At 47.6% G+C, this 17,232-nt stretch overlaps 1 protein-coding gene across 2 annotated transcripts in view; it reads right to left on the bottom strand.

Moving 5' to 3' along the window:
* LOC115073274 (homeobox protein meis3-like) overlaps positions 1-9,785 on the bottom strand; it is a 184,088-nt gene extending 174,303 nt beyond the window's left edge. The window contains exon 1 of one of the 2 annotated variants that reach the window (XM_029571574.1): positions 9,235-9,785. In XM_029571574.1, the coding sequence (XP_029427434.1) occupies positions 9,235-9,291 (57 nt within the window). In that variant the 5' untranslated portion in view covers positions 9,292-9,785. The remainder of the gene's footprint in view (positions 1-9,234) is intronic. The other variant, XM_029571576.1, reaches the window with a different exon arrangement.
* Positions 9,786-17,232: the final 7,447 nt, after the last annotated feature.

Below are 17,232 nucleotides of genomic sequence, written 5' to 3'. Positions count from 1 at the left end.
ATCCAAGTCAGTTTCTGCTTACTTACCCGCTGGTTCTCTAGCATTATGGATAATTAAATATACAAGATCCCACACATAATCCGAACACTCCCTCCCCTCTAATTCTTACCACCACCACCACCACCACCTTTTGTAAGGAATGCGAACAAAACTAACAAGGCTGACACCTACACATCTGGCCCCCTAGGTCATGGTGAGCTTGCTGGACACTCTCCGGCCACCAGCTGCACCTAACTGGTAGGTTTCTGGGCGCTTGTGTCTTGCTGGTTCCCGCCCCGCTGCCCCATGGCCTGCAGTGTTTCTAGGTCCTGCTTTCTTTTTGGCTCCTCGGGAAGTGAAGGGCGAGGTGCTGGTGATATCCCAAGCCTCTTCCTGCCACTGTCCTCTGTGTCTGCCCCCGGCAGACTTCAGTTCTGTCACGGCGCTAGTTTCCACCACCTCTTTTGCTCTCAGTAAACCTTCCTCTCTCCAGCTTCATGACCCCCTTTGTCCTTGAAATGATTTTACCTTCCTGTGATTTACTGAAACCTGTCAAATATTTGAATCTCCCTTCTTCCCTCCCGCAAGTAATCTTGAGAGTCTGAAGGCTTCGCTTGTAGGCTCCGTGTTGCAGGCCCTTCTCCGAATCGTTTCCATCCTCTCGCTGTTGTTATGAAGGTACGGCCTCTGGCACTGAGCACCATATTCAGGATGGGGGTCTCACTAGTGACCCACACAAGGGCAATATCTCCTTTTGGCTGCTGGTGATTCCTCTGCGTCGGTATCTACTCCTACTGTCAGCGTTTTCTGTTGCATTATGACATTGGCTGTTTTCGGGACTTCAGAAATTAGTTCTAGATCTTTCTTGTTTAACAGCTTCTAATTCTTATAGAAATGAATGCCCCATAGCTTCTTGTCGCCCCAGCTGGGCCTAACACCTGGACATCAACAATGACCTTCTGCACCTCTTTAAAAATAGAGCCCAAATGTAGGGACCAGCGACAAGACTCTCTTTTGCTTGTGAGGGGATGCCTGAGCCCCAGTCGCATTCCTGCCTGTGAGGCTCGGTCACAATTTTATTTGATGCCTTACCGTAGGTTACGCTAGGGACGCAGTCCTGGCATGAGGGAGTCTCGAACCTGCTGAAATCTGCCTCTGCTCACACATCTGGAATGGCTTCCTTTTTGCAACGCCTGGATTCGGAATGCCCCTAATCTGCTGGACTGGGGCTACAAGAGGACTCCATGTCCTCTTGGAACAGGTCCCTAAAAAGAAGCAGGAGCTCGCATATCTATGAACGTAATGGAATAAACCCCGCGCCATCTCCTGCCAAGCCTCATGATAGGCCCCAGTCTGTCACCTCAGTGGCGGTACTGTGCAAGTTTTGGGGGAAGGTGCTTGCGTCTCCTCGCCACCGCTGAAAGACCCGTGGTTAGCTCTAATATGCAAAATTCCAGCGATGGAGGAGGGGTATCGAGCTGGGTCAGTGCAGGTGAGAAGCAGAAACCCTGCAGAAACGCACGGAGGTTCCGCCAAGGCACGAGGCGCGGGGAGAGGGGCAGGTGGAAAGGGCAGGGTTCTGGATTCCTACATGCAGAGCCCGCACATTCTTTGGCTGGGGATGTACGTGGGAGGAGAAGGATCTTTACCAGGGGGGCATGGTTTACAGCCATCCAAATGGGGGTACTCTGGTTCTGAGCCATTGCTAGGCACTAATTTGAATGTCAGGATGGGGAGGGACCGGGGAGGGGGGGGCTGGGGCTGGGGGAAAAAAAAAAAAATCAGACCTCTTCCACACAAGCACAGCCGGGGTCGGAGAGCATTCGGAAACAGCTGAGCCGGCCCCTTCTCTTCAGGTTTATCATCACGGCAGCTTTCAAAGAAATCAAGCAGGATCGACAAGACCAAGAGGAAAAGAGCGAAGAGGACATTAAATTAAAAAAAAGGGGGGTGGGGCAATGCATCAAATATTTCAAAAAGGACAATGAAACTTATCAGCTGCCTTTCAACAAAAAAACGGAGAGGTTTGAAACGGAGGTTTCGAGAGGCAGGATTGAAACTTTAGCTTCAAAGCTTGTGCTGCCTTTTGATGTGGCTAATCCCCTTTCTAAAATCATATTTAGGGCATGAAGTCTGTGAGGAGCCCCAGCCGCTCGGTTCACTCTGCACAATTAGATACATTTGGGCTTTATTTTCCCAAATCCTCAGCATGGCACCTCCAGAGGGGCACGTGGTGAAGAGCCGTGGAGGAAGCCCCGGGCGTCACCACCAGAGAGAGCGCGAGCTGCCACGAGCGTGCCAGGAGGGATCGGGGGGCTCGAGGCAGCAGGGGCCATGGGAACTGCAACCGTCCGCGTAGATCTTTTGTGGGTCGGAGGTGGGGAGGGCAAGGTCCCCTATAGCCACAGCCCAAACTATCCACATGCTACGTGGATAAACTGACCCGGGAAGGGTGGGGCGGGGCAACAGAGGCTCACGTTCTTCAATATCCGGGAAGCCGTCTCAGACCGATCCAGTAAAAGGCTTCACAGCTTATAGGGCTGGATCCTGTGGCTATGGGAAAAGGCCTTGATGAATCAGGCCCATAGACGGACAATTAAAACAAAACAAAATACATTCACCTCCCTAGAAAACCTTTCGTCGGTCAAATCTCAAGGCAGTAGGACTCCATCGTGGGCACCCACCGGGGTCCTTCACCCATTTACCTCCTCTCTACTGCAGCAGGTGCCTTGACCACTTCTTGCTGCGGCTCATATGAAAAATCTCTTTCCTGCTTTTTTTTTTTTTTTCCAGCCTGGTCCTGTCACTCATGCCATCCCCCCCGGGTACCCTCCAGGCAACGCAAATAAATAGAAAAAGCACTTTTATAGCTGGGCCTATTCATTCCTGTTCAATAACAGCCCAGGGCCATTCTATTAGACTGTTCTACATTTCGCCCTTCTTTGCACCCTGGAGATATTAAACTTCCCCCTCTCCCCCTCCTCCACACCCCTGGTTCCCACAGTGGAGGTGGGAGGAGAGGGGTGGGGAGGGGAGGGAGAGCTCTCTCTAATAAGATTTGTATTTAAAGCAATAGGAAGGTGGGGGAACAGAGTCCAGATTGGAAAACAGGTATCACAGGAAAACAAGTGAAGAAAAGAAAAAATATCCAAAATATCTCAGCAGTATCTCTGTACGTTTCTGTCCCTCTGTGTGAGTGTGTGCACGCCTGTGTCAGGGGCTGCTGATTAGTCAATAATTCTACACCAGGGGGCATCTACTGTGCTCTCAATATTGGGAGGGGGGACAGAAGTATTCCTCCCCCCGCCCCCCAAATCTTCTTTACTCATCTGGCATCTGAAAGATGAGCTTCAACCACAGCTGTAGATAAACAGGTCAAAGTGCCTCCATCCCCTTATCAATACGCAGAAGACGGGCTTCTTACAACAGAGAGGAGGCTCTGCAAGGAGGGGTCAGTGGATGAGGGTGAAAGGGGGTAGACTCGGGAGGAATCTAAGAAAATATTTCTTTACAAATAGGGTGGACGCATAGAATGACCTCCCCATGGAGGTGAGGGCGACGAGGAGAGCATGTGAATTTATGGGCCAAGCACCGAGGATCGCCGAGGGAGTGGTAGGGATGGTAGAGTTGTATGGATGGGCCAAATGGTCTGACTCTGCCCTCCTGCTTCTATTAACAAGGATCTGTTTTAATAATGCAGTTTGATTTCAAGCCCCCCAAAAATTATATGCACTATGTCTTTGTCTGTGCAATTACCCGCCTCACAAGAAATGCTGGGCTAAGTCTGGGGACGTGCTCATGGAACGTGAGATGCCTTCCATGGCTTCTGGCCAAAAAGTTAGGAATGAGCCTGGTACCCCCTGGGCTGACACTCCTGGGACTGAAATTAAAAAATAAATCTGTGTTGTTTATTTACGCTCCAACCTTATTGAAAGATAAGACTATGGAGGAGATTCAAGCCAATCTGAGGTCACTCACAGTCCACTGATCAAAAGCACAGGCCAAAGAGCCAAGTCAGGCCAGTGCCTAGGGAAGCGTAACCAAAACCTGCGGGGAAGCTGCTTTCCTCATTCTCTGAGCTCCTCTAGGAGTCCTCACTGATCCCAGGAGATGGGACGATGCCATTGGGCAGCCAATGTGAAAAGCGGGGCAGGGGAAACCATTCGTGTTTCCTTAAGGAAAACAAAACGCATTTGAGCAAACTGTAAATGAGAAGGGAGCAGTGCCGGTCCACACGTCCCCAGAAATATAAAAGCATTCTGCTAAAATATGACAAATCCAGCATAATCCCACAGGAATGCCAGGCTAAGGCAGGCCATATCTACAGTGCAAGCTGACAGGAATACTGCACTAAGGGGCCGATGTAATAAAACCTGCAGCAAAAGAGGAGCGAAAAGCCCTGCTAGGCTCAGCGAAGCTTCTTACATCGGCCCCTATAGTATGCAAAACCCAGGGCATTCCCTAGGAAGCACTGCAAGATAATATGGCAAAACAGTGTGTGTGTGTTATGTGACTGCATGTTTAATGCATGTGTGCATATACCACACCCTCCTGGACTTCTGGCTAGCCTAGCACTACATATGGCAGCTCTACTCCACTCACACACCACCATCGGGTCAACTTATTATAAACGCAGCGCTGCTTCCCATATGTTGTCTTACTCACTGCCTCCCCCAGCCCCAGTGCTCCCATAGGGGGAATGGGGAGCGAGAGGAGGGAGTGCATTGTGCCCCGTGGACCAAGAGCTGACACCGGATGATGGATTACTCAGCCAGCCCTTGGTGTCAAGAGAGGAACGACCTCACAGCAGTGATTCCCAACCCCCCGCCCCCTCCTCCTGAAATCTTCACCCCCCCCTTCCAGCCACTGACAGACGGCAGCCAGGCCTCCGTTGGCAGGAAGGGTTGCAGGGGAACCAAGCAACAATGAGGCTGGGGGAAGCTTGGAGTATGGACAGGTAGATGAGCCTGGGGGAGGATACCCCCTCCCCTCCCCCAGAAAACTAACAGGATCTGAAGACTGGGGATGGCAGAATATGCTCTGAGCCAATTCTTCGCTTAGACAACACTTGGCTTAGATTTTGGTGATCTGCTCCCTCTTCCCCCATTCCCTGATAACCCAACTCTCACAGCCAACAGAATAAACCAAACTCGGCTTGGATTCATCATGCATCTCCCAGCTATTCAGAGCAAATGTATTTCTTTAGTCAAATGTAATCCCACTATTCCAGCACTAGCTCAAAGAGCACAACATCAAAAGCAATAATCCTTATCCATTTAAAACTTCTATAAAAACCTGGAAAAAAACCAAAAACTTTAGGCAGTAAATCACATAAGATCGCACCCCAATAATATTATAAAACATTATAAAATACATCCAACTTATGGATGAACCATCAGAAATGTTTAAAAGCTGCCAAAAATAAGCCCATCTTTGCTGCTTTGCTAAAAGTCGGGAGATCTGTGAACAAAAGAACCTCCTTGGATAATCTGTTCCACGGTGTCCACGTCCCAGCATCCTCTACTTCATCTCCCCGTGTGAGGGAAATCTAAGGAGAGGCCCTGCTGGATGACCTTGAAACCCGCGTGGGAACATTCACCACCCACCTCTCCTTCAAAGGTAAAGGCTGGCAGCGTTATTCAAGGCTTTAAAAGGGAAAACCCAACACTTGAAACTAGGCCCCGGATGTTACTGGAAGCCAGCCTCATTTTTCAAAAGTCAATGTAACATGGTGTCTCTCCCCCCCCGAACCCCAGCATGTTTGAATGCTTCTCTGGAGCAGGCCTATATGAAGTGAATTTCAGTAACCAGAAAGCAGCAATGTATAAGGCTACCCAAGATCAGATCTTACCATAACATAAGAATATAAGATATATAAGCCATACTGGATCAGACCAAGGGCTCATTAAGCCCAGTATCCTGTTTCCAAGTCACTAGTACCTGGCAAGTACCCAAACATTAAATAGATCCCATGCTACTATTGCTGGCAACGAGCAGTGGTTATTCCCTATTGATTAATAGCAGTTTATGGACTTCTCCTCCAGGAATTTATCCAAACCTTTTTTAAACCCAGCTACACTAACTGCACTAACCACATCCTCTGGCAACAAATTCCAGAGCTTAATTTTCTCCGATTTGTTTTAAATGGAATGCCCCCTAGTCTTTCTATTATCTGAAAGAGTAAATAAATTCACATTTACCCATTCAACTCCTTTTATGATTTTAAAGACCTCTATCATATCTTCCCCTCAGCCGACTCTTCTTCCTAACCTCTTCAGCCTTTCCTCATAGGGGAGCTGTTCCATCCCCTTTATCTTTTTGGTAGCCCTTCTCTGTACCTTCTCCATCACAATTATACCTTTTTTGGGATGCGGCGACCAGAATTGCACACAGTACTCAAGGTGCGGCCTCACCATGGAGCGATACACAGGCATTATATTTGCCATTTTATTCTCTTCGCTTCCTAATAATTCCCAACATTCTGTTTGCTTTTTTTGACCGCTGCAGCACACTGAGCAGATGATTTCAATGTAATATCAACTATGATGCCCAGATCTTTTTCCTGGGTGTGGCACTAAAAAGGGGCAAATCTGCCCAGTTCTATGGAAACAGTGGAAAGAGCTCTTCACTATGGACAATTGTTTTTGTGTCCATTGAGAGAAACATCTAAAAAAATCACATCCATGCTCCCGGCTTGAATTTCAGTGGCTAAATCCACTCCTTCCAAACAGGAGAAATACAGGAAGGACAGCTTTACCAGCTCACAAGAGCACCGTCTTCCTGGGGTTAGGCACCAATTCATTAAGGCTTGACCAGCCTGCCACCTTTGATAAACTGGCATTTGCTTTCTCCCCCACACCATTCTGGTCAGCCCCCTTTATAACAGGCCTAGGCCATAAACGTTTCTAGCCTGAGATTCTTCACGAGCACTTTGTGTTGCTTCTTAGTGCCGCATTACCCTCCTGCTTGTAAGGGCCATTGTATCCGCAGAAGGCCTGGTGTGGGCATTTAGGCTGCACTCACAGGCGGGCGCTGCTGGAGCTCCCTGCAATCCTTCAAGTCTTCTCCTCCTCCCTCTGCCTGGAAGCACAAAAGAATTTGGGGGCAGATAAAAAGCAAAGAAAGGGAACAGGCCATTGTGTCTCGTCCCAGGATCACAAGTCCTTTTTCCTTTTGAGTGACTGGAGGCTCACAGCCCAGCTGCTCTGAAATGCGCCTCTGATCAGCGAGAACAAACAGCCACCTCTGGTGAGGAAGCAACAGGCGCCGCGGGTCCCCCATGGAGGGGAACAGAGGGCAGTGACTCTGGTTACGGCCTGACCCCTCAGTGACCTGGGGCTTCTCCCTCAGTCCCCGGCCTTCCAGGCAGAGAGGGGCGCAGAGGCTGCCGAGTGCAAGAGCCCAAACTTCCGTTTTACCAGAACATATCCAGCCTCGGGTCCCTGCGTTACAATGGATCATAGCCCAATTTCCTACTGCAGTGCATCAGCTGTACCCGCCCTTGAAGTTAGGGCGGAGCCTCCTAGGAATGCCTTCCACAAAACCCATGGCTTTGGTTTGATTTTGGAACAAGAACCAGTCCAAGAAGCTCCAGTGACGGGAAAACAAAAATCACGTCTGCGCAATTGTCTTTATCTGAGAGTGCGAGTGCTTGTGACTGCACCAGTGGGTGCTGAACGGGGCCAGACTTGGTGGACACGGCAGGGAGGGAAGAGCAAGGGAGGGCAAATGGAGCGGCTGTTCCAGCTGTTACATCCAAGAGGGCACCACAAGACTCTCTCAGTGGCTGCCACCAAAGCAGCAGCCACAGAAGAGAAAGCCTTCATAGGGCCTGCAAGCCACAGATGCTCACTGGCCCTGCGGCGGCCACACCCCCTTCTCCTGCATGCAAGGGGCGGGGCCGCGGCAGGGCCTGTGAGTGCAAACTCTCTCTTTTGCTGCCACTGCCGCCGCATCTGGAAGAAAAATGTAAGATAGACATCCTAGTGTGATAGTTGGGTCTGTTTTTCCAATTGGTGTTTACCTGGTAAATAACAAGCACGAGTGACAGATGCTGGCATCGGCGAATTCAAGCCAAGGCCAGCAGAAGCGATGCTGGTGCTGCAGAGGCAGCGGAAGGACACTTTTTTTTGGTTTTTTTTTTTTGCAGCACTGTGTCATTTCTTCCCGACACCAGTTTGCCACTTCTCTAGCCACCTTACTTCTCCACACATATAAAAAAAAATGACAACTATTTAATGGTGAATTTGAGGTAGGAGTGCAGATCGCTGCTGACCAGGACTCGCTGCACATTGGTGGCTGGGTGTCTCTTGCAGTTTTGGGCTCCCCTCCCTGGCATGAGGCAGTAGTGGACTGGCTACGTATCAGGTCACAGCCTTCCGGGTACCCCTGCTTGAGAACCATTGTGGTAGGGGATTTGGGAAGCAGATGCACTGCCCAGTTCCGGCTACTAGGGGGCAGCGCGTGAGTGTGGTTGTCACTGCCTTGACTGTAGGGTGCTGGATGCTTTCTGTTCTTCTATGTCAAGGGATGGGGTGCTGGGGGTGTGAGTGTTTTGGACCTTTCCAGCACAGCTTCCTCCAAGAATGGAAGATAAACCTTAGGCTTCCCTGCTGTGATCCCTCCTCCAACATCCACCAAGCAGATACAAATCCATAACACAATGAAAAACTAAGTTAACACACACACACACAGATATATATAATATATATGTAAAAGTGATGTCTCTTTATTGGACTAACTAAATACCTTTCTTCAGGGCTGGATTTAGGCAGCAGCAGAACAGGGTACCCGATTCTGAAACTACCCCCAAACTGGGACTCCCTCCCCCAACCATGCTCTGATTTCTGGGCGGGAACCCCCTGTCCCCTCTCCTCTGGGCGCTGTGATCTGAAATCCAGCAGGACGGTTCTTGAATAGCTTTCGGGAGCTAGTACTCTCTTCTTCAGGTCAGAATTTAACAACCTTTATTCCCGTGCATTCAACTGGAATGACAGGGCGACCTTCCCTCAGCATCTGATGAGAGGAAGATCAAATGAGAGGTTGATGATCAAAGTTTACTGCTTGTGATCCTGCATTTTAAAGGAAAGAATAAACCACTGGAAAATCAATCTTCTTTTGAAAAGTAACTCATTCTAGCTACAAATTCCTTTCTAGAATGCAGTTAATAATAGTTACCGGTTACCTGTCCAAAGCTGGGGGCGGAGGGGGAAGGGGTAGTTTTTGTTCTCAGAAAGGACATAAAACACCACTTACCTGTTCATGAAGAAGAGAACTGTCGGTGACCCCAGGGGTGGGTGGTACTGGGTGCATGACCCTCTCTGGATGGTAACCCCGCCCTGGCACCAGCCTTACTCCGTCCCCAGGCTTTTAATCCCAAAGGATTTATTTAAAAAAAAATATTCCGGCTACGCAACCAATGTGAATGTATTAAATATAAACAAGTCGTAAAACTGAGCCACAAAAATGCTAGGAATTACAGGCGCAGCCCGAGTAAATGCTCGTTTTAAAATATCGTCGGGGAGCCCAGAGCGTTTGGTTCGTAACCTGCGGGCGCCATCTGGTGGCAGCCAGGAATTATTGCAGCGCCTGAAAGCAAGCTTAGCGACCGCACAACCATCCTGGTGTCACATTTATAAATTATATTAAATCGGCCTTCCGGTTTTTATGGCCAGCTAAAAAATAAAAGATGACCACCTCAGTCACAAATCCCTCTTTTTCAGCCGTAGACCAAATGATTCCGTTCCTTATTCCAGTTACTGGTTTTAGGCGGAACAGTTTATTTGCTTTCAATGTGTTCACTTTAATTTGCAAGATATTTTTTTTTTCTGATAACAAAAAACCCAACCCTTGCGCTAGTTTGTTGTTTCAGTAAAGGGGAAATATCGTATCTCTAAGGGTGCAGGCCAGAAATAGTCCTAGGCAGGGCTGTGCTTGCTCCAACTTTACAAGACGCCTCGGTGCAGGAAGCTCCACCCCAGGTGAAAGCTCTTCAAAGTCACGAGCACATGGCAAACAGCAGCAAGACCTTGGGTTACTCTGCACCTGGAAGCCTTTTACCTCGGATCACTAGGGGTCTGGCTATTATTATTATTTTTAACTTTGGAAAAAAGAAAACCAGCTGTCAAATCTGGCTCCATGGAATCTTTCCACGTGTACCACTCAGATTTTGCCTTAACACCCAGAGCAGAGGTGCACCTCAATTAAATTAGAAAGGTACACATCAAAGCAGCATTTGCCGAGGATAAGGACAGAACCGGACCGATTTTTTTTTTTTTAAGCCAAAAGATCAATTTGTAGGGGGGGGGGGGCACTTAGGATACGTCTAATGCCCACTGAGAATTCGAGGGAGGGACAACGGCTCTTGCCACATCTGTAGGGACCTTCGTTTTTTGTTTTTTTTTGTTTTTTTTTACTTTCCTAGGGAATTTCAAAAACAAAACAGTGGGAAAATGACTTTGCTATAACGCACAGGAAAAAAAGCAATGGAAAAATCATTTTTCCACAGATGCTGTTTTTTTGTTGTTGTTGTAACATCGAAATTCCTACAAAAAAAAATAAGAAGTGAAAAGGAGAAAGGCGCCTGAATCCTCAGAGACCATGCAAAGTAGGGTGCGGCTCCTGAACTTTGGAATCTGGCCTTGGTCCCTGATCAAATTCTAAAAGAAAAGTGATTTGGGAATAGAAGAAAAGGTTGTTTTTAAGCAAAACAAGAATTGTTCCTTACCAAACCCTCTGCAATGCTGCTGGGTGTGAAGGGGCCAGGCCAGTGCAGGGGTATTAGATGCCCTCAGCAGCTGCACCTTCCGCAGGGCGAGGCCCCTCACCCCAGCTTACCTACTGACAGCAGCTCCAGCGCCACACTTCCTCCTGCTGGTGGGGGGGCTCTGGCACAGCACCCTCCCTCCTCCTCTAGGAGCCTTCCTCCTGCCTCTTTCCCCCGTTTCTCAGCCCCTGCTCCATCCTCTTCCCTAGCATTCACCTCCTGTTTTTTGGCCGCCCCACTCCATCCGCCCATAATCTGCTGCCCCTGTGCAGACGTTAAGCACTGTGGGCTGGCACCTTCTCTTGCTGATCTCCTGCCTTGCAAGATCAGCAGCAGGAAATATGGCCCTTGAGTTCTGAATGTGGTGGGGGATTATGGCACAGAGGAGGCAAAGCAGTGGGGGAGCAGCGGCACCAGCCCCCCCCCCCCCCCCCCCGCCTCATCTTGTCCTCCTCCATTTCTTTGGCTGGTGGGGGCCTGGGGATCCCTGCCACCCACAATGCTCTGGTCTGGCTCCACCTTAATTTCATGGCTGGGCGGGGGGGGGGGGGGGTGCAGTACTCAAATTTTCACTCTAATAATAGAACAGGGGAAGGAAGTGAAAACTATCCTTATGCAAGAGTTTTCTAGCACTTTTCTCTTATGTGTATATCAAGGTCATCTTCAGTAGAGTTGGTGCCATGTCAAGCCTGGATTCAAGCCCTCCGGAGCCACATTTGTATAGGTGCTGGAGCATCACCGCTGCTGCCCTGCCTCCATGTGGGCCCTACCACCCCACTGCCTGCGCTGCTCAGAGAAAGAAAAATCCTCAGGAAGCCTCCTGCACCTTTCCAGCACTGACCAGCCCCGTGGGTTGCCATGGTAATATGAAGCCCACGCAGGGCGAGGCAGCCAGTGCAATGACTTAGGGGTGAGGGGGGGGGGGGGAATTGCCCTGCGAGGGGTGGATTTGGGGCAATCAAGGTGAGGGGCAAAAGCACCCCTCCTCCCATGGCGTATGGGTTCATTCGACTTAAATCGGGCCTTGCTGCGGCTTCCCCCTCAGGTATGGTGCCTTCAGGGCTGACTCGCTGTTGTGGCGCCTTCAGCCCTGGTTGAAAACCCCTGAATGTGACAAAGAAGTCGGAGAGAAAATGCTGGAAAAATCCAGATCAGAGAATGAAGGGAATCACAGAAAAGACCACACCTGCATTTTTCCCCATCTCCTCCTCCATCCAGTAAGAAACACAACAGACAAAATCAAATTTTTTTTTTTTTTTTACAAAATAAATCAATGTATTTGTAAAGTTATAGATTTGTGCAGTAACAAGAGCATGCTGAGAGTATTCTTTTTGTCCACGTTTGAAGTCAGTACAGGCAGAATTATAATCTGGTGAGGAAAAAAAAAGTTTATGGAAGCAACTTCACAGAACACCCAGAAAGGGGAAATCCAGCATTTTATAAAGGTCATGAGAGAGAGAGAGAAAAATCAACCAAAGAGCTTTCTGTTCTTCACCTCCTGCCCAGGAAAGAAGCTGCAGAGCCGAGGGGTGGGAGGAAAGCAAAGCCGGGCTTCAGATCCTGTTTTCTGGGAGATTCCTGTGCTCAGCACGTTAGGGGGGTGCAGGCCAGGCCCCAGGATGACCTCGGCAGAGTTGATGTTGGAGTGGCTTCACTGCATCCATGAAATTCATTTTGTTTTTTACTATTTTGTTTTTTTAATTTAACTGCCCTTGAATTTGTAGTTTGGTATTCAGTAAAGCTTCCTTAAAGTCTGGTGGAACTGCTCTCTGGGTTTCTGCCATTGCACAGTAGGTACCTTTCCAGAATACATGCCGGGGTGCTCTGAGGGGGGTCTGGGGAGAAAAGCTCCGCCCTTCAGTGCAGCGTGAACCTTCCCCCCCCCCCCCCCCCCCCCCCATGCAGCATAAGCCTATCACAGGGAGCTGCCCCCCCAGCACAGTGCCCAACAAACATATTAAAGGGCTGCCACGTGATTCAGGTTTTGGTGGGAGCTGGGGTTTGTTTTTTTTAATACCACATTTTGGTGCCGTGACTGATTGCAATTGGAAGAGGCAGGGACTACCAGCTGCATAGTGCATCCTGGTGCAAGTTCAAATACCACGAATAGCCCAATGTCTCCCTCAAGAAAACGGGTGACTTGGGCCTTGGCTTCCTAAAACAGAGGCAATAGCAGAGGAGGAAACCCTGCGATTATCTGCTGAAGATCAGGGTTAGCAGATGGCTGAGCCCGGCACTGCAGGTAAAGCCAGGTCTGACCCGGTCTGTCCCTGCTGATCTGGAACTGTCCCCATGTCCACCAGAGTCATGTCCTCCTCAGAAAGACCCAAGAGTTTAGGATATGGGAATCGCACTAGTGTCGCTTCCATAACAAGGAGGCTCCAAGGAGACAGACTCAGAAGGAAGGTCAGAAAATATTTCTTCACAGAAAGGGATGGGATGCAGGGAACGGTCTCACAGGAGAGGCTATGGAGGCAAAGAGCTTGAGCTGGAATGGGCTTTCTCTTCCCTTCCTGTTCCATTTTGCTCCCCTTTTTTGCTCCTGTTCCATTTTGCTCCCCACCCCTCCCATACCCCTAGTTTTTTAGCCTTAATTCTAGATTCATTTATGCAACCACATTTATTTTACTCTATATTACTATCTAATATTCCGTTAAATAAGTTGTTCTTTCTTTATATTGTATTTTACTGTTTTAATTTATTGTTGAATTCAGCTATTATTATTCTGTTATATGTACACGCAACTGCGTATTTTTGTTCTATGTACACCGACGTGATATCTTTGATGAGCGGCGGTATATAAAAACCAATAAATAAATAAATAAATAAATAAGGGAAAGCCATTGGTGGATTTGCTTTGGGGAGAGCAAATGATCCTTAGCCTCCCTCATATTCTATATTTTTATGGGCAGCTCAGCCAGAATTTTAAAAGGAAAGGAAAATAAAATAGCAGAAAAGGATATGAATGTATTCAAAAAAGGTGAATTTCAATATCCTTTACCTGTTCCGTCAAATACTTTCTTGTTAAATTCCATCCTGAACAAAGTTGTGGAAATGTGGGGACATTTTCCACATAGGTGGAAAGCTGACTTTTCACTTGCACTGGAAATATCTTCAGATGTCTCTACCAGGTGAGCTTCACAATACTTCAGCAGGCTAATAGCTGGCAATAAGGGCAGCTAATGAAACACCTTAGGACCTTTCTGAAATGGAAATCTAGAGGAAATTAAAAAAGAAAATCTACCAACTATTACTATGATATGTTGACAGATTAGTGCCAACATTCCCACCTCCGCTCCGCCTTGTTTCTGTGCTCAACAAGTCCCTTACCCTGCTTCTCACTGGCAGCCAGGTGAAGTGACAGCCCACCCCACCACTTTGCACTGCAGTATATGGGCAGACAGGACAATTCAATGGGACCGAGAGAGAAGGCTTATTTCAGAAGTCAGCCAGAGCCTTTATAAGAACCAAAGAATTGCCATGCTGGGTCCATCGAGCCCAGCATTCTGTTTCTGACAGTAGCCAGTTCAGGCCGCAAGTACCTGGCAGATCCCATAAAGTAGATCTAATTTCCGTTACTCACGCCCAGGAATGGAAATAGCTTTCTTTAGTTTACCTGCTTAACAATGAGTTATGGACTTTTCCTCCAGGAAATTGTCCAGGCCTCTTTTAAACACTGCTATGCTAGTCGTCTTGATCATGGCTATAGGACTACAGTTAAGCAGTGAATCAGAAGTCAGCTTGGTTTCAGTATTGCTATGTTGCTCTCTCATTCCTGGAAATCCATAGGAGCCCATTGTTAGAAAGGGATGATGAGCCCTGCCACATGACCACAGAGTGCTCATGGGCGGGACAATGAAGTTCCAGAATGTCTAAAGGACAAAAGAACGTTCCATTTGTTACGACCCGCGCAATGGGAAGAGGAGTATCCTAAAAGTGCATCTGACAGGTAGCTATAGAACAAAATAGGGAAGGGTGGGAGAATTACTTTTATTTATTTATTTTAAAGCATTTATTACCCATCCTTCCTATGTTCAGAGCGGGGCACAAACATGAACAAATAGATGTTCGGGGTGGGGTACAATATAAAACATATACAGTCACTGGAAAAAGGGGAATGTCAATACAGAATCTGGGGGGGGGGGAGAAAGTTAAGCATCAAGGGTGTGAGATTGGATGAGTTAAGGGGTCAGAGGGGAGGGGGTGGAAGACTAGGTAGCATCAGCTGAAAGGGGATGAGTTGAGGATAGTCAGTTGTCATCTAGGTGGGTGGAGAATACTCTCTTGAAGAGTAAAGTTTTTAGGGCTTTTTTGAAGAAAGATCTTTCTCGGAGACATCTTATTGTCTTTGGTAGATTATTCCACAGCAGTGGTCCGGCAGAGAAGTATGCACCAACCACACCCAATTCTACATACCCGACCCTCACGCCCCTCCCGAATGACACGCCCCTACTGAACTTAACAACCATGACCCCCCCTCCTCCTCTTCCCATTTCAACAGCCCCATCCTCCTCCTCCCATTTCAACTGCCCCATCCTCCTCCTACCCCTCCATATCCACCCTCTTACCTGTCACTTTGTGAATAGTTAAAGAACCTATTTTTCTTCTACCCTCCTAAGAATTACCTCCCCTTACCCGCCCATATTCCAATCACCTTTTCTCTTCTACTCTCCTTTTTAGTTTAACACGTAACACCTGATAAACCATCTATCCCAAGTTGAACAGTTGTCATAATGTTTATTTATTCTAAACTATAGTAATTATCTATGCTTATCTATTCTAAATTATTGTAAAGCCTGTTGCTACGTTACGTTACAATGTGAACCGGGGTGATGTTTTTAACGTGCCCCGGTATATAAAAAATTCTTAAATAAATAAAAAATAAATGCACGTTCCCTGGTTTCCTCGTGATGGGTGAGCTTTGTAGGCGGACTGACTAGTAGCATCTGGTTGGATGATTTGAGTTGTCGGGAGAGGGAATAAAATCTCTCTCGGCCTATGAGGATTGTCAGGAGCCTTTTATTCCTGGGGGCGATTTCCATGTCCAATAATGCTTTTTGTATTGGTAGAAGAGCTCAAACACCACAAGAAAATGGGGAGTGATAGAGCTTAATGGTGAACTTTGCTGTCCGGTATGCTGAGGCATTAGCCACACCTTTGGCTACAACCCAAATTCAAGCATTGAACCCTATTGCTAGGTTTCAAAATTTTTATTTATTTTTTTTTTTAGTTTTTTTTATATGCCTTCAAGGCGACCATGTGAAAGAAGATAACAAGTTGGTATACACTCTCTCTAGCTCCGGAAGCAGAGGTCCTTCATCAAAATGCTGCCAGTGTCAGGCCTGATTCTCCAAGCGGGATAAAACCATTGAATAAGCCAGAATGGCACCGCTATAAAAATAAGTGCAATATAAAAAGCTGGCCTGCAAAGTGTTTAAACGACCTCAAGAGAGATTCAAATACATGACTGAAATTAACAGTGAGAAACTGACTCACAAAAACAATTTGTTTTGCATACAAAAAAACTAAAAAAACAAAACAAAACTGAAACCTAGCAATAGGGTTCAATGCTTGAATTTGGGTTGTAGTCAAAGGTGTGGCTAATGCCTCAGCATACCGGACAGCAAAGTTCACCATTAAGCTCTAACATTTCCCCTTTTTTTGTGGTGTTCCTGTTATATTTACAGGGGTGATTTGGAGGCATTTTGTACAATATAGTGAACTCTGTAGAAGAGCTGACAGACCCTCATTTTGCTTTTCTCTGTTTGTTGACCAGAATATTCAAACTCCTTCTTTTTAACTTGGAAGAGAGGAAGAGAGAGGACCCTATGGACTAAGCATTTTCCCCATTAAAACAAGGGGCCAGATGTACTTAAGGGATTTTCCCATGGATAGAAAATGGGGAAAACTCTTTAGTACATCCAAGGTCACGCACAGAGAGTCAATGGCAGAGCAGAGCTCATCTCTCAAGAGTTCTCCTGACTCATATTCCACTGCTTTAACCACTAAGCCACTCTTCCTCTGTCATCTTTTCTGTTGGTGATAAACACTGAAACTCCAATTTCTGAGGTCACTCTCCAAAGCAAGAGGCTGGAGGCCATGACTCTAAATCTTCGGTTTGTCACACTCACACTTATGATGTTACCTGTACCAAACAGAAGAGGAAAGGGGACAGAGGCCAGGGGTGGGTTGAAGGTATGGGTGGGGCATGGGTTTATGAGAAGAGGACCATGTGTGACTTCCCACCCTGTCCTAGGTCAGCAGAAGCCCTGACTCTAGTCAGTCTCCACACTGGTTCTGCACACACACAGAGCCTTTTAGAGAGTTTGATTTAACTGCCAGCCAAGTGCATTCTGGGACTTGTAGTCAATATTTTATTGGTGAAATACTGCACCTGCAATCATCAGCACACAATGAGATGGGATTATAGCACACCTCCCTCCCCCTCCCCCCCCCCCACCACTCCTTTTCAGTTTCTTCCCTTCAGT

Source organism: Rhinatrema bivittatum, chromosome 11 (genome assembly GCF_901001135.1).
Source record: "Rhinatrema bivittatum chromosome 11, aRhiBiv1.1, whole genome shotgun sequence".
Classification (NCBI taxonomy): domain Eukaryota; kingdom Metazoa; phylum Chordata; class Amphibia; order Gymnophiona; family Rhinatrematidae; genus Rhinatrema; species Rhinatrema bivittatum.
The sequence above is the reverse complement of the archived record's forward strand: the minus strand, read 5'-3'. Positions and strand labels throughout refer to the sequence as shown.